At 37.2% G+C, this 24,564-nt stretch overlaps 1 protein-coding gene across 3 annotated transcripts in view; it reads left to right on the top strand.

Annotated features, from left to right (window-relative positions):
* The window catches only part of TENM1 (teneurin transmembrane protein 1), a 794,498-nt gene that overhangs the window by 281,102 nt on the left and 488,832 nt on the right, over positions 1 to 24,564 (top strand). For all 3 annotated transcript variants that reach the window (XM_077888554.1, XM_077888556.1, XM_077888557.1), the window contains 2 exons: positions 21,589 to 21,849; positions 23,474 to 23,530. In XM_077888554.1, the coding sequence (XP_077744680.1) occupies positions 21,589 to 21,849; positions 23,474 to 23,530 (318 nt within the window). The remainder of the gene's footprint in view (positions 1 to 21,588; positions 21,850 to 23,473; positions 23,531 to 24,564) is intronic.

The raw sequence follows: 24,564 nt of genomic DNA on the forward strand, positions 1-24,564 counted from the left end.
AATTTACTTAGGCTGTGGATGATATTCTTGACTCAGCTCGCTCATACAGCCACTCTGCACTGAGCAAAATGACTAGAAGGAAGAATTCACAAAAGAAAGAATCAGAAACAGTACTCTTTGTCACAGAGTTACAGAATATGGCTTACAATTCGTTGTCAGAAAGCCAATTCAGAAGCACAATTATAAAGCTACTGGTGGCTCTGGAGAAAAGCATAAAGGGTTCAAGAGACTTCATAACTGCAGAATTTAGATCTAATCAGGCCGAAATTAAAAATAATTAAATGAGATGCAATCCAAACTGAATGTCTTAATGGCTAGTGTTAATGAGGTGGAAGAAAGAGTGAGTGACATAAAAGACAAGTTGATGGCAAGGAAGGAAGCTGAAGAAAAAGAAAAGCAAGAGACCATGAGGAAGAATCTATGTATAATTGGGGTTCCAGAAAATGCCAAGAGGGATAGAGGGCCAGAAAGCATATTTGAACAAATCATAGCTGAGAATTTCCCTAATTTGGGAAGGGAAACAGGCATTCAGATCCAGGAGATAGAGAGATCCCCTCCCCCCAAATCAATAAAAACTGTTCAACACCTGGACATTTAATAGTGAAACTTGCCAATTCCAGAGATAAAGAGAGAATTCTTAAGGTGTGAGAGACAAGAGATTCTTAACTTATATGGGGAGAAACATGAGATTAACAGCAGATCTCTTCAGAGAGACCTGGCAGGCCAGAAAGGGCTGGCAGGATATATTCAGGACACTAAATGAAAGAACATGCAGCCAAGAATACTTTTATCCAGCAAGGCTGTCATTCAGAATAGAAGGAGAGATAAAGAGCTTCCAAGATAGGCAGGAACTGAAAGAATATGTGACCACCAAAACGGCTTTGCAAGAAATATGAAGGGGGACCCTATAAAAGAAAGAGGAAGCCCAAAGAAATAATCCATGAAAACAGGGACTGAATAGGTATTATGACAACACTAAATTCATATATTTCAATAGTAACTCTAAATGTAAATGAACTAAATGATCCCATCAGAGGATGCAGGGTTTCAGACTGGATAAAAAAAAATAGCAAGACCCATCTATTTTCTGTCTATAAGAGACTCATTTTAGACTAAAGGATACCTCCAGCCTGAAAATGAAAGGTTGGAGAACCATTTATCATTCAAATGGTCCTCAAAAGAAACCTGGGGTAGCAATCCTCATATCAGATAAATTAAGGTTTATCCCAAAGATGTAGTAAGAGATGAAGAGGGACACTATATCATACTTAAAGGGTCTATCCAACAAGAAGACCTAAGAATCATGAATATTTATGCCCCGAATGTGGGAGCTGCCAAGTATATCAATCAATTAATAACTGAAGTAAAGACATACTTAGATAATAATATAAATAGTAGGAGATTTCAACACGGCACTTTCTACAAATGATAGATCTTCTAAGCACAACATCACCAAAGAAACAAGGGCCTTAAATGATACACTGAACCAGATGGATTTCACAGATATATACAGAACTTTCCTTCTGAACTCAACGGAATACACATTCTTCTCAAGTGCACATGGAACTTTCTCCAGAATAGACCACATACTGGGTCCCAAATCAGGTCTCAACTGATACCAAAAGATTGGGATTGTCCCCTGCATATTTTCAGACCACAATGCTTTGAAACTAGAACTCAATCACAAGAAGAAATTCGGAAGAAACTCAAACACATGGAGGTTCAAGAGCATCCTACTAAAAGATGAATGGGTCAACCAGGAAATTAGAGAAGAATTAAAAAGACTCATGGAAACTAATGAAAATGAAGATAAAACCATTCAAAATCTTTGGCGTACAGCAAAAGCAGTCCTAAGGGGGAAATACATCACAATACAAACATCCCTCAAAAAATTGGAAAAACTCAACTACACAAGTTAATCTCTCACCTAAAGGAACTGGAGAAAGAACAGCAAATAAAATGTATACCAAGCAGAAAAAGAGAGATAATAAAGATTGGAGCAGAACTCAATGAAACAGAGACCAGAAGAACTGTAGAATAGATCAACAAAACCAGGAGTTGGTTCTTTGAAAGAATTAATAGATAGATAAACCATTAGCCAGCCTTATTAAAAAGAAAAAAGACTCAAATTAATAAAATAATGAATGAAAGAGGAGAGATCACAACCAATACCAAGGAAATACAAACAATTTTAAAAATGTATTATGAGCAGCTATATGCTAAAATATTAGGCAATTTAGAAGAAATGGATTCATTTATGAAAACCATAACTACCAAAACTGGAACAGGAAGAAATACAAAACCTGAAAAAGCCAATAACCAGGGAAGAAATTGAAGCAGTCATCAAAAACCTCCTAAGACACAAAAGTCCAGGGCCAGATGGCTTCCCAGGGGAATTCTATTAAACACTTAAAGAAGAAACAATACATATTCTAATGAAGCTGTTCCGAAGGATAGAAAGGGCCAGAATACTTCCAAACTCGTTTTATGAGGCCAGCATCACCTTAATTCCAAAACCAGACAAAGAGCCCACCAAAAAAGGAGAATGATAGACCAATATCCCTGATGAGCATGGATGCAAAAATTCTGAACAAGATACTAACTAATAGGAAACAGTACATTAAGAAGATTATTCACCATGACCATTTGGGATTTAACCCCAGGATGCAATGGTGGTTCAACACTCCTAAAACAATCAACGTGATGGATCACACCAACAAAAGAAAAAAAAGAAGGACCATGTGATCTCAATAGATGCAGAGAAAGCATTTGACAAAATATAGTACCCAAAAGCATAAGATACCTAGGAATAAACTTAACCAAAGACGTAAAGGATCCATACCCTAAAAATTACAGAACACTTCAGAAAGAAAATGAAGAAGACACAAAGAGATGGAAAAATATTCCATACTCATGGATTGGAAGAATTAATATTGTGAAAATGCTACCCAGGGCAATTTACATGTTCAATGCAATCCCTATCAAAATACCATGGACTTTCTTCAAAGATTTGGAACAAGTCATCTTAAGGTTTGAGTGGAATCAGAAAAGACCCTGGATAGCTGGGGGTATATTAAAAATGAAAACCAGAGCTGAGGGCATCACAATGCCGGATTTCAGGTTGTACTACAAGCTGTGGTCATCAAGACAGTGTGGTACTGGCACAAAAAAAAAAAACAGACACAGAGATCAATGGAACAGAGTGGAGAACCCAGAAATGGGCCCTCAAATCTATGGTAAACTAATATTTGACAAAGCAGGAAAGACTATCCACTGGAAAAAGGACAGTCTCTTCAATAAATGGTGCTGGGAAAATTGGACAGCCATGTGCAGTAGAAGAAACTAGACCATTCTCTTACACCATACACAAAGATAAATTCAAAATTGATGAAAGATCTAAGTGTGAGACAAGAATCCATCAGAATCTTAGAGAACACAAGCAACACCCTTTTTGAACTTGGCCACAGCAACTTCTTGCAAGATACATCCATGAAGGCAAGGGAATCAAAAGAAAAAATGAACTATTAGGACTTCATCAAGATAAGAAGCTTCTGCACAGCAAAAGAAACAGTCCACAAAACTAAAAGACAACGTACAGAATGGGAGAAGATATTTGTAAATGACCTATCAGATAGAGGGCTAGTGTCCAACATCTATAAAGAACTTATTAAACTCAACAGCAAAGTAACAAACAATCCAATCATAAAATGGGCAGAAGTCATGAACAGCAATTTCACCAAAGAAGGCGTAGACATATCCAACAAGCACATGAGAAAATGCTCCACATCACTTGCCTTCAGGGAAATGCAAATCAAAACCACAATGAGATACCCCCTCACACCAGTGAGAATGGGGAAAATTAACAAGACAGGAAATAACAAATGCTGGAGAGGATGTGGAGAAGGGGAAACCCTCTTGCACTGTTGGTGGGAATGTGAACTGGTGCAGTCACTCTGGAAGACTGTGTGGAGGTTCCTCAAAGAGTTTAAAATAGACCTGCCCTACGACCCAGCAATTACACTGCTGGGGATTTACCCCAAAGATACAGATGCAGTGAAAAGCCGAGACACCTGCACCCCAATGTTTGTAGCAGCAATGTCCACAATAGCCAAACTGGAAGGAGCCTCAGTGTCCATCAGAAGATGACTGGATAAAGAAGCTGTGGTCTATGTATACAATGGGATATTACTCAGCCATTAGAATCAACGAATACCCACCATTTGCTTCAACGTGGATGGGACTGGAGGGTATTATGCTGACTGAAGTAAGTCAGTTGGAGAAGTACAATCATTATATGGTTTCACTCAATGGGAATATAAAAAATAGTGAAAGTGATTATAGGGGAAAGGAGAGAAAATGAGTGGGAAAAATCAGAGGGGGTGATAAAACATGAGAGACTCCTAACTCTGGGAAAGGAACATGGAGTAATGGAAGGGGAAGTGTGTGGGGGGGGGGTGACTGGGTGACAGGCACTGAGGGGGACACTTGATGGGATGAGCCCTGGATGTTATACTATATGTTGGCAAATCAAAATCCAATAAAAAATATACATATGAAAAAATGGCAGGATTGGATGTGTTGAATATGGTCAGATGACTCCTATGTTTCTGGCCTATGCAAATGAGTAGACAGTGGTTGCAATCACTGAAAAGTGATACCAAAAGGAGGATTAGATTTGGAGACAATGATGATCATATTAGTTTGAGACATTTTTTTTATTTGCGGTGCCTTTCAAATATGTAAGTTAGATGCCAGATGAACAGTTGAATATAAAAGCCTGAATCACAGTATTGGAGTCTAAACTCTTCCCTCTGCTCATTCAAACCCTACCCATTCATTAAATCCTAGCTTAATCTACCACCACCATGAGATGTCACTGAACTAGTTTTCCCATTGTGCACTTCCCCACCTGGGGGTGGGTATTAGAAACAAAAGGTATTAAATGCAGATGACTGGGATCTGAATTTTGACTTCACCTCTTACTAGCAATGGTGGCCATAGTGAAGTGGTAACTGCTTCAGTCAGTTTGCTTAGTTTTGTTTCTAACTACTACTTAGTAGCAGAAAGAATATGCATTCATTTTGTTACAGGTAAAATGAACTCTTGCTCTATGTAGAAAAGGAGGTGATAGTGAGGGATAGCCTAATCTAACATGGTCTCTAATTTCAAAACACTAAATTTCTGGGGCGCTTCGGTGGCCCAGTCCATTAAGTGTCTGACTCTTGATCTCAACTGGAGGGTATTATGCTGAGTGAAGTAAGTCAATCAGAGAAGGACAAACATTATATGTTCTCATTCATGTGGGGAATATAAATTATAGTGAAAGGGAATATAAGGGAAGGGAGAAGAAATGAGTGGGAAGTATCAGAAAGGGAGACAGAACATAAAGACTCCTAACTCTGGGAAACGAACTAGAGATGGTGGAAGGGGAGGAGGGTGGAGGGTGGGGGTGAATGGGTGACGGGCACTGAGGGGGGCACTTGACAGGATGAGCACTGGGTGTTATTCTGTATGTTGGCAAATTGAACACCAATAAAAAATAAATTTATTATAAAAAAAAGAATAATATTAATACCTACTTCTGAGAGTTATTGTGAGGATTAAATGCATAATGCATGAGAAGTACATAGCACAGTTTATGGCACATAATAAGCATTAGAATAATTATTATATATAATATATAATTATAATTTGATGATGATGATGATGATGATGATGATGATAGGGATCAGAAGGTACTATAATTTACTATGACAGCCAGTGGCTAGGGAAAGGTGACAAATTAGTGAAAACAAAGTTCCATAAAAGCACATGCCTGTTCTTCCATGCTTTTTTCTCTAGTATGATTTCTTGTCCTTCTCCAGTTCAGAGATTGGCCATCAACTCGTCTTCTTTATCTCTGGCTGGACTTTGGCCTCTGGTTTTAGAAACATCCTAGTGGAACCGGTTTGTTTCCTGTGTTTTACAAAGCATAAATTAAGATGTGGCTGAAAAATCACAATGTAGGAGTTGTGTACACATGTAGATATATTACATACATAGGTACCTATCCATCATTTTTATTAAAAAGACCCATTTCTCATAGTGTGTGCCATGTATTGGTCATTATGTTGCTGACAAGTAAGAAGAAATCATTCATTTTTGAGGAGAGCAGCATATTAGCTCTTCAAACTAGTAAGGGGTACTTTTAGTAAATTATTCCATCCAGTTGCTTTAATTGCACCCTAGTCACCCACCCTACACTAATGTATCTGAACGCTAAGTAGCTTTCTGTGACCTCACTAAAAGAACTAGTATATTTCTTTTTTAACATGAAAAGCCTTGGGAGAGTGCAGACTGTTTTTTCTTTTTTGTATTAATGAAATATTTATTTATGGAATCACATGGGGAAGTATATAGTAGATATAAGTTGCTACTTCTACTTATAAAAATCCAGTATATCTTTTAAATGACTAATAGCAGTAAGAAAAAAAGTTATGGTAATTTTTTTTCCAACTTTTACAGACCTTACCTATGATTCCGCTTTTATACTTATTTGACTATTTCTTACTGTTAAGCGCTTTTTTAATTGAAATGTGGCCTTGGAATCTAGTGGTATCTTTAATATACTAGTAGATTATATGTATTTCAATTTCATATGTGAATAATTAGAATTCAAAATGGCCTTTCCAGTTAGTTTTCTTTTCATACCTCTCCTAAGGCCCATTTGAATTTTATGTAGGTTAAGAAATAAAACTGATTTCCTAGGTGAATGAAAGTTATCTTTCTATAATTTTAGCCTAATGCTAAAATTAAACTATTCACAAATGGACTGTTTTAAATAACCCTGCCCAGTCTTGAAATTCTTAGAGCAAATATTATTTGGCATTTATATAGGATACACTATTCAGAATAGACTTTTATTTACTGATTATATATCATGAAGTGGAACAGTGATATGCTTATAATTTTATAGATAAATTGTGGAGTAATTCAATTTTTCTTTTCCTCCCTCCTAGCAAGACCTGATCACTGAAGGTGGCCCTTCCCCTTCCTCCCCCACCCTCAAGACTATTTTCAGCTTCCAAGTATTTAACCAGAAATCTTCTGGGAAGCTGAAAGTGAATGCATATATCAGGGCCAAATGTAACAGATTTTAGCATAACTTCCCAGGGTCTCAACTTCCCTAGTGGAGGATGCACAGGAGACATCATTGTTACAGAGTAAGTTTCACTTGTTACAAGAAACTAAATTCCTGTGTGTCACTCACTGCTTTCATATACTCATGGTTTAAGGAAGCCTCTGGCAGGACCCTGAATTAATACACAGATAATAATATACAAATTAATATACAGATGAAAATCTCTGTGATTCTGATGCTGAATTTGGTCTGAGCTCCATTATTACAAATTTATTCCACCTAGAATATGAGCTCCATGATGTCAGGGATCTTTGTTTTGTTTATTGCTTTTTCTTTGGTACTTGGAACAGTGCTTGTCACATCATATGGTTCATAAATATTTGCTTAAAAAGGAATTTCTTTATATTCTGGATTAAAACTCAGAGCTCTAGAATGTCAAGTCTGCTTTGTAGGTTTCTGAAAAATTCTTCAAATTTGGTTGCATGTAGATGAATGATTCTAGGGTCCTTAGATATAGGAACAATAACTTCCTTACCATAGCATATAAGGCCCTTTGCAAACTGGCCCCTCTACCCATACATCTGTAGAATAGACACACAGGGAATTATTTGCTATTCTTTGAATTCACCATTCCCTTGTATGTATCTTTGCCTTTTAAAGCAGAGCTTCTCTCTGCCAGAAATGCTTTTACCACCTTTTTAAGATGGTGAAAGGCATGTTTACCACCAGAGGCATATTCATTCTTTAAGACACAGTGCAAAGTATCATCTGTTCTCTGAAGCCATTCTCATCTTCCAGGCTGGATGAGTCTCTCACTTCCCTTGGATTCCATAGCCCTTTATGTACAAATTTGTCATGGCACTGACCTCCTTGTCCTGTCATCATTTCTATGTGTGCACTAGATTGTCGATCCTTCAAGGGCAGAGAATAGGTCTTTTTTCTCTCTTGTTCTCATCTGCTCAGATCCTACCATGGTGCATATGACACAGTAGGTACTTCCCAAGTGCTAAGTGAGTACCTTCTAAATAAGCGTGTGACAAGTAAGGGTAGAAGTATTCTATTAAAAATGATACTATGTAATTTGGCATGGGTTTGGGAAGAGCAAGTCTACTAAATCTAGCTTAGATTTATCAGATTTGCTAGCCCAGTGCTATGCTTTGAGGCAACTGGCTGAAAAAAAGGAACATTTGAACAAGAAAGAGAGAATACATAAATGATGGGAGGGTTCTAGATAAGGAAGTGAAATTAAGGAAATTAAATACTGGATGCTGGGGGTGGAGTGGGAGAGGCTGAAGGATAAGTGAATGGACAGAAGGAATGGACTTGCTCCGAATCATGTCTAGGACAAACCTTGGAACTAGAGAAAGCCAGTAACTGTGTCCAAAGTGAAAGTCCAACCAAACCGATGGTTGGTCAATGTAACATCACATCTCTGGCCGTTTTTGGGAGGTGCTTCATCGCCCGAGATGCTGATTTGGGAACTGAGTGGAGATAACTGTTCAGGCATTGTGTAGACTCATGTTGTATTGGTTCCTTATACTCTTCATGTCCTTGAGCAATCCTCATACATTGTTTGACCTGAACATCTTTCCAAAATCTGTAAAATGAACATGACTGCATTCATGTATATAAATTTTCCATTGTTTCTTAAGTGCCTAAAATGTTCATTTGCTTGCTTGGGTTAAATATTTTGAGCAATGTTAATAAGGAATTGGGCCATATGAGTTTCCAATTAGAAAGCACTAATGCTATTGTTGCTGTTTATATTTGCTTTCTAGCTTTAAGAGGTTTTGAAAAATGCATTTGTAGAACTTGCCTGTGGTGTTTGCAATAAATGATAAAGAGAGGCATGCTTTTATCTAATTTCATACCTCCCTGATAAATTTAAAATAAAGGAAACTCTTCCTCAACATTTAATCGAACACTGCAGAGTATTTTCAACTCAAAGACTTTGAGTGCTGTGATATATGTAAAATTTTTTGTGTAGATCACAGATTTAGGCTCAATCTATTTAGCCTGAGATCTTAACACTGCCTTGTAAACAGGAAGTGCCCCCAATTTTGATCTGATTGTCTCCTCTGGCTGGGTAATAATGTGCTGAACACACAACACACAATTCCCAATGAATAATATTCATCTCATCTTTGTTAATGTAGTTAAATAATTTCAAAACTCTCCTCAAGGCAGCTGCTGTGAGCTAGGGAGCTAAACACGAGAGAGGCCAATGTCTTCTTTTATTTGTCCGCCTGTAGACACAGATGTTGTTTGTGTTGTCTGAAACACAGAATATGCTCTAAAATATCACTGTTATTTTCAGTGAGTCAAAGTGACATGATGCTGGTGAAGTGAATCCATAAGAATTAGCACCAAGTGGAATAATACTCCAAAAAGGAGGTAGAAAGAAAACATTAAATTCGTACAAGAACAATGAGCTAATATATGCACAGTTGAAGGGTCTCCTTTTTTATACTGTCAGTGACAAAGGAAATGCCCATTGTCTCCCAGCTGCCAATATCCTTCAAAATACTTTGAAGGATATTGGCAGCTGGATGTGGAAATGGAAACAGCAGCTAGCTGAATGAGCCCTGGGAGGCAAGAAGCAGGAAGTTCTTGCACCAGCCACATACACATTGCACAAATGAGAACTAGACTGTGAATTTGAATGTGCTACTTATAACTTCATGTGCTGTATAAGGTGATTAGGATTCTGTTAAAATTGTTTCGAGTTCACTTTGCCACTTGGTATCTGTGCGGCCTCAGGCAGTTTACTTAGTCTCTCTTTGAGTCTTAGTTGCTTTGTTTTGAAAAAACAGGGATAATAATAACCTTTCTTGAGGTGCCTGGGTGGCACAGTCAGTTAAGTGACCAACCGACTTTTGGATTTGGCTCAAGTCCTGATCTCAGGGTCATAAGATCAAGCCCCATGTAGGTTTCCATACCCAGCATGGAGTCTGCTTAAGATTGTCTTTCTCCCTCTACCCCCCTCCCCTGCTTGCTCACTGTCTCTCTCAAATAACTAACTAACCAACTAACTAACTAACTAACTAACTAAATAAATAAATAAATAAATAAGTCTTAAAAAATAACCTTTCTCACAAGACATAATGTGAGGATTAAATCAAATAATGTATGTTTCAGGTCTGGTACATAGAAGATGCTAAATTCACATTCAGGTATACTTCCTTTTTTTTGTAATGTGTAAAACTACATGTTCTTTCATAGCTTGACTTCCATCCACTTGTGCCCTTGGACTGGACAACATGTGTTTTGAAATTAAATCTAGTAGTTCGGGGATCCCTGGGTGGCTCAGCGGTTTAGTGCCTGCCTTTGGCCCAGGGCACGATCCTGGAGTCCTGGGATCAAGTCCTGCATCAGGCTCCCGGCATGGAGCCTGCTTCTCCCTCCTTCTGTGTCTCTGCCTCTCTCTCTCTCTCTGTATCTATCATGAATAAATAAATAAATAAATAAATAAATAAATAAATAAATAAATAAAATCTTTAAAAAAATAAAATAGTCCAAGTAGTTTAGTCTAAAACCTCGTACTTTGTCAGTTATGAGTGAATTTCCTAGTAACTGAGATAGATTAATTTCCCAGTTTCCACAGTAAATAGAGAATGACCTTTCTTTCTAAACATAAGTTTATACTGGTAGGTCTATAATGTTATTACACTCTCAAAAAATTCTATTATTTCAGATCAACTATACTTCAGAATGAGGTCAACAATGGCCCAGATTATTAGTGTTTGACTTCTATGCTACTGTCTCTATATAATAACCAATATAGCCATTGACTATGTATATATGTATATATGTTTATAAGCTACTAAAGAGCTTTTGCAGAAATTAGTAGTAAACAAAGGGAACATCACTAACATCTCATTGTTGAGAGATAGATTATGAGGGTTGTCTAAAAAATAGGGCTACATTTGCACTAAGTTAACCAGATCCTCTCATCTTAGTCTTCTTTGAAATAAATGATATGTGTTTGATTAGAATGATTAGCCAGGATCACAAGAGAAATCTGTAGCTATAGAATAAAACAAAGGCAAGTAGCTTGCTAGGGGAATGGCAAATGTGTGTTACTGATATATGGAGACCACCTGCTCTGTCATGGTACTTTATTGCTCAGCCCAGATGGGCCCAGGAATCCTTCCTGCCATGTTAGGATCAAACCTAATCTGTTGATCATGTGTACAAAAGTTTATAATGATCTAAGTAAGCATTTTGGAATTTCAGTGTCCATAATTGAAGCACTTGTGATTCTACTAGAGTGAAGGCAAAATGGCAGACAAGTCAAGAGAAATTTATCTGTCATTTCCTTCATTCATGGTAGTTTCTGAACACAGATTGGTTTTTCAGTGTTATCAATCATGTTACTTTGTTCCATTGTTCCCAGTATTCAACTGGGACATTTAAATTAGGCAACCAGAAAACGATCTTGTTTCCTACTTCTGTTTTCTAAAAACTTGCTTATCAAGGTATATACAATAAACTTTACATATTTGTACTGTGAAATTTGGCAAATTTTGATAAATGTGCAGACCTATGAAAATATCACAACAGCGATTATAGTGAACATATCTATCACCTCCCAAAAGTTTCTTCTTACCCCTTTATAATGCTTTTCTCTCTACTACTGCCCATCCACCCCACTCCCAGGGACCCACTGATCTGCTTTCTGTCACTAGAAATTAGTTTGCATTTTATATAAATGATTTACGTACCATGGCTCAACTTAGGATTTTTCCACTTAGGATAGTGTGATTGCAATAGGCATTCAGTAGAAACTGTACTTGGAATTTTGAATTTTGATCTTTTCCCAGGCTACTGATATGGGATATGATACTTCTCATGATGCTAAGCCAGAGCTCCCAGTCAGCCATGCAATCATGAGGTCAACAACTGGTACACTAACAACCATTCTGCACCCATACAACCATTCTGTTTTTCACTTTTGGTACAGTACTAAGGAAATTACATGAGATATTCAATGCTTTATTATAAACTAGACTATGCGTTAGATGATTTTGCCTGACTGTAGGCTCTTTTATGTGTTCTGAATGTGCTGAAGGTAGTCTAAATTATGATGTTCAGTAGGTTTGGTGTATTACATGCATTTTTGACTTAAAATATTTTTCAAAAAAATAAATAATATTTTTCAACTCACGATGGGTTTATCGGAATGTACTCAGTGCCTGTGAATTTTTTTTCACTCTGGCTATTGAGAACAGGGACAATTTACACCCCTGTTTCAGATTTAGAGTTGTTTCCTTTAATTCTTTCAGGCAGTTCGTTGTCCAGTTTTAGGTGATTTTCTACCAGGCCTGTGCCATTCAGGACTTCTGGTATGCCATTTAGGATTCCCAGTGACTGACTATCAGGGGCTGGGAAGGAGGGGAACTTTTCAGATCTCTGGAGTTCTCTTTCTACACAGCTCTCTCCTGTTTGGTACCCTGTACTGCAAACTCTAACTGTCTTGGATTTTCCAGACTACTAAATCCATCTTCTCAACTCAGACTGTGGAGGTCCACCTATGTTCTCTTTCCCTGTGCTGAGTCCTGGAAACTTTGCAGACAATAAGCTGAGGCAACCAGAGGGCTCATCTCATGTGTTTCCCATATCTTAGGAATCACTGTCCTTTGTCACCCAGTGTCTGAAAACCATCGTTTCCTGTCTTTTTTTTTAATGGATTTTGTTGTTTTGTTTCAGGTAGGTCCCTGTCATTCTATTTTGACTGGAAGTCAAGAATTTAGTGTTTTAAGGTTTTAAATTCTCTAAAATTTAACATTTTCCCATAAATAGAATTCACATTCAGAAGTCCCTGATGAGTGCCCTAAGAATTCTTTCTAAAACCTTTGCCCTTTTGGAGAGTTTCTTCTTTTATATTCCCCCCCAAAAAAACCCCACATTTTATGAAAACAGTCTCTCAGAGGAGCCACCTACTCACTCCAGGACACTCTCCAGATTTGCTAAGATGCTAACTTCTATCTGGTAAATGGGATGAAACTGATAGATGCAAAGGACAAAAGAAGTTTCCATTCAAGCTAGCTGAAAGATTGTCTTTACCAAGGCTTTTAGACTGATTCTAAGGAGCTTCCCAGTTCTATTCCCTAGGGTATATTTTGAAGACTTTTAATAGGGAGTCATTTCCCAATTCATTAAGCCAAACAATAAAGTGAGGGCAGCTTCCTCTGTGATACTATTTCAGTCAGAGGACAATAGAGAGAACGTGTTCTCCATTAGTCTGATATTGCTATAAATTGTTTTTTTTCCTGAATCCACAGCCAGTGGGCTGCTGTCTTTCTCTTCTTGGCAAGTTTGTGAAGCATCTATCATTTGAAATGCATAGCTAATTTACCAAAACAACAATTTTTCAATTTGCATTAGTAGGCATTGTTTTATGGTAAGCAAAACTATCGCATATGCATCAAAATCGTATTCATGAATTTAATTCTTTTCAAGAGTGGTTCTCTATTAAGTACTGACTTTAAAGCTTTTGTACTTAATGATTGGTCCCTGACTAGAATTATTCTAGGGCCTGAGGGGATGACAGAACTAACTACCTTATAGTTATGTAGTCCTTACTAAATCACACAACACTTTGTGGAAATTATATGATTTTGAGAGATACCAAAGTTTAGAAAACACTGTAGGATCTGGAGGTCTAATTTAGTAGGTAATACAAATGATACACATATAGGGGGAAAAAAGAAATATATGGCCAGGTATAAAAATACACAGTAAAGACTAGAAAGGCTATGGATGAGGGTAAGATGATTGGGAGAGGGGAGAGGAAAGTTTGGAGAATACGTGGTGAAGGTACCAACACAGGCTGGATATTAGGAATTAGATTAATGAAAGACCAGAAAGGGGAGGTTGGCACAATAGGTCCAGAGATATACAGGCAAAGAAAGTTAAATGGGGCATCTCTGACAGATGGTAAGAAGAATCCCCTGACAGAGCACAATGTAGTTTATTCAGTAGTTTTTTGTTGTTGTTGTTTCTTTTGTTTTGTTTGTTTGTTTGTTTTTTTAATAAACAGTGACTCTGGTATACAGTGCTATCTTGGTATCTTGACTCGTTCATCACAAAATAAATGCTTACAGATTAGTGCAGAATGTTACAGAAGTCACATTGTTTGCTTTTGTAAGTATGGTCTAAAGCACTCAAAAGTGTTTTTTGTAGTTATTTAACTCTTTACCTCACTCATCTCACTTCTGGAGGTGCACTTGTGCTGCAGATTAATGCAGTTTCAAATTCACATGCACACACACATTAAACAAACAGCTTCACATGCTTCGTGAACATAATGAAAATGCAAAAGTATACCTGGAAGACCACAGTGGTCAATAAGAATTCAGTCTCCAAAGTGTTATGAGCAGTCAGAAAATTGGACCAACAAAGGTAAGAAATGAGAAATTTTGAGGGCCATTGAGCACCATGCATTTTCAGTGTTCAGTAGCCCTGAAAATTTCTCATTTAGGCCAGGAAGTTTCTGTCTCATTCGAAATGTTGAAATAAAGCGAACATGCACAGGCTCTCATTGATCTAAATTTCTGTTGAAGTCCAGGACCTCCCACCATCTTTTCTAGTCCCTGATTATTTTTCCAGACTCTTGTTATGAAGACTGAAGAGCCAGCATCCCATTTTTCATTGTGGCGGGAACCTCTGTGTGTTAGTGTCAGAGCAAATTTGCCCATCTTCTGTGTGTACACCCAAAATGGGCCCTGCACCAAGGTGACTAGTTCAAGAAGATAGACAGAAGTTGCTTCTTTCCACATCACATTTCCTTCCTTCTTAGATTGCTGACGGATATTCTCCTGTCTCTCTAAATAAGATTGGAGTCCCTTTTGATTTCTTCCAGGTTCCTACCTCATCTCCTTTCCTTCTGACTTTCTGGGACAATTCTGTACCCTTCTCTGGTTTGAGCCATTTCTACAGATTTGCAACTTAGTGTACTCCTGAGAGCATCCTTTTTGACATGAACATGGTCTGTTAACTATCTTCTGGGATGGCTCCAGTCAGCCAATATTGATCACAAAGCATGAACATTTATACTTCAGGCTTTTAACTCTGCCCAGATTTTTTGCTGTGCTTGTCACTAGACTGACAGATGGAGAAATCTTGAAAATTAAATAAGGCGTAATTGGTAGGTCCTGAGTACAGAGATAATGGGTACATTTGAAACTGTGAGGGGGGAGATTAGGCTTAGGAAGCTTTCCTGTTTCCTTTAAGTCCTCTGATAACCACAGGCTCCAGATGTACAGGTGGGAGCGCTCTGACTCTCACTGCTGTGCCCCAGAAAAGACTGATAAGCCCTCAGCAGAAAAATAAAGGTCACATCTGGGTGGTGTGCCTTTATTACTTTGTTGTCATTTGGACCTTTAACAAAGCTCTCTGTGGAACTTGCCAAAGGACATGGCATGGTCCTGTTAACTCACTCTGCTCAGTGCCTAGTACAGTTTTGTGCATTTGATAAAGCTTTTTCATGAAGTCAGAGAAGAGGAAATTAAATTGGGCTAATTTTCTGCGACTAAGAGAAATCAGAAGTCTATTTTGTTTTGTTTTCTTGACTTGAAATTGAGTGGGTGTTCAGTGGAGCTATGTTTAAGTAAACTTACATGAACTGATATGTTTGACAATTCGGTATCGTTTTATTTTCCAACCCCCTAAACTGAGAAATACAAAATGGTACCCAGGAGTGAAAATTATTCGTGTTCTTTCCGGTGTTGTGCAATTCTCTCCCTTCCTTCCTGTCTTCTTTCTCTTGTTTAAGATTGTAATGACTCATTATATTTTTCTCTAGAGCCAGGAATGAATTATTAGTGGGTCAATGATACTTGTTAATTGCACAACTCTTTATTCATTATGCTATCAAGTACTGTTTGCAATAGCCATGTTTTTAAACTGATGATTTTAGGTTTGATGAATAACTATTTACTCAGTCGATTTTTTTTACATTATGTATTTTACATACGCTATCACTAATCTTGCAGTTCACAGTGGATACTTAAGCTGGGTCATTACTTTAATATTGCAAGACTTGTAATCATGACACAAGATCTTATTTAGCTAACGTGTATGATTACTCTTCACAGTAGAACTCTGAACCACACCTTTATTTATAAAACCACTAATTCTTTATTTACTTGTAAATATTACCCATTCTACATATTGCAATTTCAGGTTCAAGTTATAATTACAGAATTTTAGAACAAGGGAGTTACCCAGAGATTTGTTTCTAGGTGGACTTATATTTTCCAAGTGAGGAAACTGAAGCCCCAAGATGTTAAGTGACTTATCCAAAAACAACATGGCAAATTAAAAACACCTGCTTTTGCATGTAGTCCATAAGGCATGTGACAGTATTTAAAGCTAATAATTGTATCCCCTTTCCCTCTTCCTTACTTTAGAAATGGACTATACTCTTTAGAAGTTATATCACAAATCACTCAGGTCATGGATAAGGTTGATCATGCTTTTTGACCTCCAATTATTTATTTGGCATGTGATGCTTTAAAGCTTTCATTTTAGAGGAAGTTTGGTGGAATTTTTAGGAAAATACAGTCTTGATCTTATCAAACTCAGGAATGGCATTTCTGGAAAAATGCTGATATAGATAACTATGACTTTCCCTTTCAAGTTTTGATGAATGACTACTCCAGGCTGAACACCTGAAGACCAATCCCTAGATTCAGAGAAAAAATTCACTGGTTCATTTTACTGGGCACTTAATAGCATTTAAGAAATTATATTAATTTATTAGCATCAATAGTGGCGTAAAATGATCCTTTGTGCAGATCCACTCAACTTAGTCTCGTGATCCCTAACTACACAATGTTCCCTTAGATGCTGAAAGTTCATCAGTGATCAGTGTCATTCTTAGTTTCCCTCCTAAAATTAGCTTTCAACTGTAGGGTTCCTAGGAAAAAACAGCGCCCTAGAGAATAACTGAGAAATCATGCATCAGTTAGCATTGATTACTTGTTGGCTTAGATAAAAGCAAGACAACATTTTGACTACCTTCTCATTCATGTTACATGTACTTTCTTCCACTAGGAAGAAAAGCGTAGGGCCTGCTTCTAACTCAAAACTGTGGCTCCACCTATGAAAATTCTGATTTTCATGGACTGGAATAATTCTCCAGTCTCCTCATTGTCTTATTTCCTGGTGGTGTAAAATCCACTAAAATAATTATAGATGTATAATTCAAGTACAATAACCTACACATACTTAAAGTGTAAAATTGATGAACTTTGGCATGTACATATGTGAAACTATTGTCCGAATCAAGAGAACAGAAATTTAGATCATCCCAAGTGTTTCCTTACATGCCTTTGTTCTATACTTACCCCTTATTCTCTCCCACAGGCAACCACTGATCTATTTTTTGTTGCTATAGATGGCTTTGCATTTTCTAGAATTGCATTTAAAGGAGCGCATACATATAGACGTTCTATTGGTCTTCTTTCTCACAGCATGATTATTTGGGGTTCCATGCATCTTGCTGTATATCAATATTTCATTAATTTTTTAGGACTAAGTAGTATTCCATACATTCTGTGTATGTATATATATCTACCACAGGTAATTTATCCTTTCAGCTACTCATGGACACTTGGGTTGTGTCTTCTTTTTAGCTATTATGAATAAAGCTTATGAACAACCTTCTATATAATTTTGTTTGAACAAAGTTTGCACTTCTTTGGGATAGATATCCAGGAGTGCATTGCCCTCCAGTTAAGTGTTGCTTTATCTTTTCAGGAAACTGGCAAATTATTTTCCAAGATGGTCATACCATTTCACTTTCTCACCAGCAGTGAAGATAGTTGCTCCACATCCTTGGTGTGGCCCAAAGTTTTTTAGCCATTCTTGTTAGGGCGGTAGTGGTATCTCACAGCAGTTTTAGTGTACATTTTCCTGACAACTAATGATATGAAGCATATTTTCAATTGCTTATTGGTTATTTGTATACCTTTTTTGTGAGGCTTTTATTCGAATCTTTTGCCCCTTTTAAAAATTGGATTTCAATGTATTGATTTGCTCAGATTTTGTCTCTTAAAAGACTGGAAATTAGGTTTTTCTTATAATAAAATTTAAATACATGTTTGTGAAGCCCAGAATGTATTATTTACTTGGTAACATCTGTATCTGTTTATTCCTGAATTGTAGTTTCTCATGGTACCAGTCTATCCATTTCAATCTTAGATATCCTAAGAGTATACTTCCATTTCTCCTATGGCTAGCTTTTTGGTAAGAATAGACCTATACTAAGTCCAGTTGAACTTCATCTTCTCTAGGGAATGTGTAGTATTTTAGGTAACAAGGTTATATGTGAAAGGCTAAAAACAACCACTTATGGTACACTGTAAGTGCTTTATAGAAAATACATCCTATGGGAGTTTTGAACACCACCAAGACTTTTGTGTATTTAAGGAGATAATTCATGGTGGTAATGTTGATTTCAAGAAGGGAAAGTGTTCACACCATTTACTGTAAGTAAGGAAAACTTGTTCTTTTCTTTCTCTCCTTTTATGTTTGTTTAGACATTTAAAAAGCTACTGATAGCTTACTTGGATTGTTACTTTCTCTAATTATGTATCAACAAGGAAGTATACTTTTATCTGGTTGTGTTTAATTAGAGAATTTGTGGTTTAATCTATGTATGAAGATCAGACTGTGGTTCCAATGGAAATCTTATGCAATTTTTTGATCATATTATACCACATTTCCTTAGAAGGGGACAAATCCGTGTTCAGATTTCTTTCCGAATAAGAGATATATCTCTAACAAAAGGCATTTTTTTCTAGATTTATTTATTTATTCATGATAGACAGAGAGAGAGAGAGAGAGAGGCAGAGACACAGGCAGAAGGAGAAGCAGTCTCCATGCAGGGAGCCTGACGTAGGACTTGATCCCGGGTCTCCAGGATCAGGCCCTGGACTGAAGGTGGCACTAAACCACCGAGCCACCTGGGCTGCCCACGAAAAGGCATTCTTATATTTGCCAGTGATCTTTATTTTTTTTAACTGTTTCTAGTATTTTATTATTCAGAATGTCAAATTGGCTGTGTATTTTTTTTGCTCATCCTTCTCCAGTGAATGTCTTTACCATGACTCAGATGCTCATATTATAATCTTTGGAAAATAACCTCTCAGTGTCATTCTGAGTGAAAATAAATGCAAGTCTGTGCTTTTGAAAGTAAATTTCCTAATTAGTGCCCTGAGTCCATGGAAAATAAATGGGGATACTTCATAGCAATCCAAATTCTTTCTTTCTTGCATCTCCAAAGAGAATTACGGCTGGTTGCTGCAGAATCTTTAGTAATGCCACAGTAAAGTTCTTCTCTCACATTTCTCCCCTTTTCCTGGCTCCCACTGACTCCAGGAAATGCCCAGGGATGGAGTTTTCAAGGTGTTGTGGTCCCTGGGCCAGGAACATAGGCCTTACCTGAGAACTTGTTAGGAATGCAGATTCTCCAGCCTTACGCCAGACCCGCTGAATCAGAAACTGAAACTGGAGGGCAGGAACAGCAATATGTGTTTTAACAAGCCTTCCAGGTGATTCTGAAGCTTGCTGAAGTTTGGGAAGCATTGGTCTAAGGGAGTGAAGGAAGTTGTGAATACAGACCTATATAAAATTCCTCTCCTGCAGCTTCAAGCTGACAGGTTCATTATCAGGTTGCTGTAGCAACAATTGCACAGTAAGATTGGATAATGAAACATTGTGAAATTAAGAGGCATGAATATTAACTGATCACAATATTCTAGATCACTAAGATTTATATTGGGCAAAATGGATTTTTACCCTTAGCCTTATGTCAAGGAGAAGCACAGTTTCCTGAGGTTACTTGTCTGACAGGTGGAAACCATGCCTATTTTTAAAACATTACTCCTTTGAAATTTAGACAAATTTTTGTAGAAAAACAGAATTACTCTTAGAAACATGCATCACAAATCATAAGTAATGTGCTTAGCAGTGACTTATAACCCTGAAAAAAATTAATTTATAATTGAATTATCCTAATACATTATAGTAGCTTTCTCTTCCCACAATATCTGTTTCATAGAGCACAATGCTGAACACCTAAAAGCTATTAAATAAGCATTAAGATTTGATTTGTTGAACCCTTTTTTGGCAATTTTATGTCACAAAAATATAATTTTTATAACACATATTCATATTCTGCATTCTTCTTTCCAGTGTATGGTCTATCTATCTAAATTCTAGCACTTTCTGTATTCAATGAATTAAATTCATTTCAGGGTTTGCATTTTATTGATATGTGCTAAGGATTAGATGCACTCAGTTAAGCTTCTTCCCGGCCAAATGACATACCCTGTCTCTGATGTCAGTCTGAGAAAATTCTATATAGTGTACAACATCCCCGGATTACCTTATCTAAGTATTACATGGACATTTCAGATGATATATCTTGGCATGTGGTCATTTTTCATTAACTTATTAGGGACTGTTATAGCATCTTTTCCCCTTTTTGACACCTCACCATAATTGAATGCAAAATTGACTATAAGACTGAATGCCTGATATTCATGCAGTGAGTAGATGGAGCTTCACTGTTGTCTAGCAGAAACCATGCCCCAGATGGCTGTTTTAGGAAAACGGGATCTGTTGCTACCTGACATAGGCAACAGACAAATGACACCTACTCTCTGGACCTTTTTTTCCTCAACTGTAAGAAGAGGGGATTCATTACATCATCTCTAAGATCCTAAACATTATATGGATCTTAGACTTGGGGGAAAGAGTGAGGGGAATTCAAACCATGAAGCCCTGCTGAGGTGTAATATATAATTGAATATTTTTTTATGTATTTGTTGAAAGAATGAATGAAACAATAATTGACATCAAGGAGGCCTCAGACTCCTTTGGAGACAATGGGAAATGATGATATTAAGCCCTCATCGTTTCAGTGGTTAGACTAATGTGTTTTGGGAAACATACTTTACAGAAGTATATTTAAATGTATTGTTCCCCACCCCCCAGATTTTTCACATTGAATTATTTATTCTTAACCCTAATGTGTATGAAATACATAGGAAAGCCAATAATTTTAATATTTTAAGCATAGGTGTGCTCTACAGGTCATATATATTCTCCCTAGAAAAGAAATATCTTTTAAAGGACAGCTTTCTACACTTTATACTCTTCTGCACTCACTTATTTCATTACATTTTGTGCAACCTAAAATTGTAGCTATAAAGCTATTTTGGGCATGCTTTTTCCAGAGCCTTGTAAGAATCAACAGGAGCATAATTTTAAGCCACAGAAGTGCAAAATAAGCACAGAATCCTAGCTACCATAAATAAAAAGGCCAGAATTCTAACTTTGCAAAAACACATAATTACTAGCAAGGGGGGAGGGGGACATAAGGACAAAAAAGTAGAATTTTATTGGGTGTTTCTTCCTATTTCTAAACTTTTTCTCTGAACTTTGTTTCTTCTCAGAGATGGAATTCTGTGAAACCCCTCACACTCTGTGCTCTGGCTACCAGACAGACATGCACAGTGTTTCCCGGCATGGCTACCAGCTAGAGATGGGGTCTGACGTGGACACAGAGACAGAAGGTGCTGCCTCACCGGACCACGCTCTGAGAATGTGGATAAGGGGGATGAAATCAGAGCACAGTTCCTGTTTGTCCAGCCGGGCCAACTCTGCATTGTCCTTGACTGACACGGACCACGAGAGGAAGTCGGATGGGGAGAATGGTAATAGAACTATCTCTACTGTTTAAGTAAAACCTAGAGAGAATGTAGTTTTTAGCTTTTGATTAATTTTCCTTCCCAATGTCTGCTGCTTAGACATGCGGGTTAGTGGGTTCCTGTGGATAAGTCATGTACTGAAGTATCTGGCAAACAGACACATTTATTTATAATGATAGATAAAGTGCTTTTTATTTCTAGTGATCCTCCAGGAAAATAATCTCATGTCATCAGTGATATTGTGCATGTCTTATTTATTACTCACCTTTTATTTTCATCTTTATTTTCCAGTACAATACCAGTGGTATTTATTATAGAAAGTACTCATTTCATGTATTTTGGTTTTCTATCAATATAGGAACAATGAGATAAATGACTATATAACAAGCATGTTCTGTACGTGCTTTCTATTTTAATTCAGATTAGCCTGTCAAGTGTACAGATTCAAATTAACCAGGTTAGACTGAAATGTTTAAAAAAAAACAGAGGGTAAATTAACTTCAGCCATTTGCCAGACAGTAAGTAATAATACCAGTATCATTAAATTGCAATTATATATTATTTTCTTATAACTTTTAGAAACAGAAAAGTATAGTCTTTTTTATTTGTTGGGAAGGGGTTAATTTATTTTTTTTTCTGTTCTTCTGTCCCTACTGAGAAATGGAATCCTTTCATGGAAAGCACATTAATGCTTATGAAACACGTTAATCTAGGCTCTTCATCATTCTGTTTGTCTAAATTTCATAGGTCCCATCACCGTGACAACAGGCCTACTCTGTTAGCAGTGGCTAATTAGTATTTTCTCAGGTGGCAGAGAGGTAGCCAACAGTCCTATACCTATTTTTTTTTCTATTCTGTCCTTCTTTGCCTGGTTCAGTCCACAGGGGACCCTGAACACAATTATATAATCAGGAATGACCATTTGCCTACCAGATAGCATATTATGTCCTTAATGATAGGCTATAACATTTTGTAATATCACCAAGTATCCTTGGGGTCTTGATTTTTTTAGAATTTATTTTCATGTAGGTTTGTGTATGTTGCTGGCTTTGGTCAAGAGCATAAGAGGTGAATTATGGAAAATGAGAAGGGAACATAGATGATCTATGTATGCATAGTCATGTAAGTGAAAGAGCATTAGGATGGAACTTCTGAGACCTTGGACTGGTCTCTAAAGTTTTCTGGGCTTCAGCTGTGATATAGAAAAAGTGATAACCAAATTTATGTGAAAAGGAGTGGTAGATGATAACAAGCTATCTTGTGGTCCCTCATGTCACTCAATGACATACGAAGTTTTAGCCAGTTCACTGCATTGAAATATTAAAATTAAAGAAGTTTCTCCATGGGCTTCCACCATCCTTCCAGTCCTGCAAGACCCTAGGTATGAGGTTTCTTTTGAAGTGATGAAATAACTCTGGAATTACACATTGGTGATGGTGGCAGAACTCTGTACAAATCCTAAAAACCACTGAATGACACATTTTAAGAGAGTGAACATAGTGGTAGATGAATCATATTTCACTTAATCTGCTATTTAAAAAATACTACTGGATGAAAGGTAGGGGTTAAAGATTGAGGAATCTCAGATGAGTTGGATAAGGATTAACTCGTGAAATGTTTGATATTACAGGTTTTAAATTCTCACCTGTTTGCTGTGACATGGAGGCTCAAGCTGGGCCTACTCAAGGTAAGTGTTTCCAAATATTGGAGCACCAATTATTTTTACCTCACCCCATCCCTGACACCCACCCCACAGAGTGGATCCCTGCCCTCCCACCTCCCATGACAAACAACACACGGGGCTGGTAAACTAACCTGTCAAAGATTAGTTCATTGGCTGCTTATTGGTTTGTTTCCTTCTGCAAAACATGTGTGTATGTTGGTAGTGAGGAGGACTTAAGGCAGGAGCTGGGGACAAGGACAAGACAAGATTTAAGGTGGGATAAGGAACCACTGATTCAATATAGAAGTGTAGATTTTAAATCGAGTTGGGTTGGGTTTGGCCTCATGATTTCCTATGTTATCTATGATTTTTTGCATCATTCTAGTCATTAATTTAATTATGATACTGTCATAATTTTACAACATCTCCTAGCAAATGGCTTTGGTCTTTTCCTTCAGATACTCTGACTTGGGTTTAGGATCCCGCTATATCCATGTCATCAATTATAAATAACACCTTCAATAACAGAAATGTTGTTCATTCTTCTCTGTAAGCCTTTGTTTAAATTGTATTATTTTTCAGTGAAGGGACATTCATGTCCTTTTTACTTTGTCTTCGTTGCACTCATTAGACTTTGCCTTTTTTCCCCCCTGAGACATACTGAAAGCAATATTTATAAAAGATTTTGATGAAAATGAAACTCTTAGAGGGTGGGATCTTCACATCTGATCACAGGGCAATGACTCAAAATTGGAAGGTAGCTGGGGGAAGGGATCAGAGGAAAGATGTATCAGAGTGAGCTTTATCAAAATGCACATTATCCCCATTATCCACCCCCTGCCCCACCATAAGAACTGCTTACCAGAGTGAGCCACTATAGTATATTACTGGGCCTTATTCCCTGGAAGTATTACGGACTTTCAGGAATGAAACTGTTCAGTTTCATTTGGCCCTCAGTCTAATTATCCATCTATCTACTTCGATCATGTAATACTATTTACTAAAACAGAGTTGGAAGACCCAGGACATGCATCATTTCTTTTCCTTGTAGGTCTATT

Source organism: Canis aureus, chromosome X (assembly GCF_053574225.1).
Source record: "Canis aureus isolate CA01 chromosome X, VMU_Caureus_v.1.0, whole genome shotgun sequence".
NCBI lineage: Eukaryota > Metazoa > Chordata > Mammalia > Carnivora > Canidae > Canis > Canis aureus.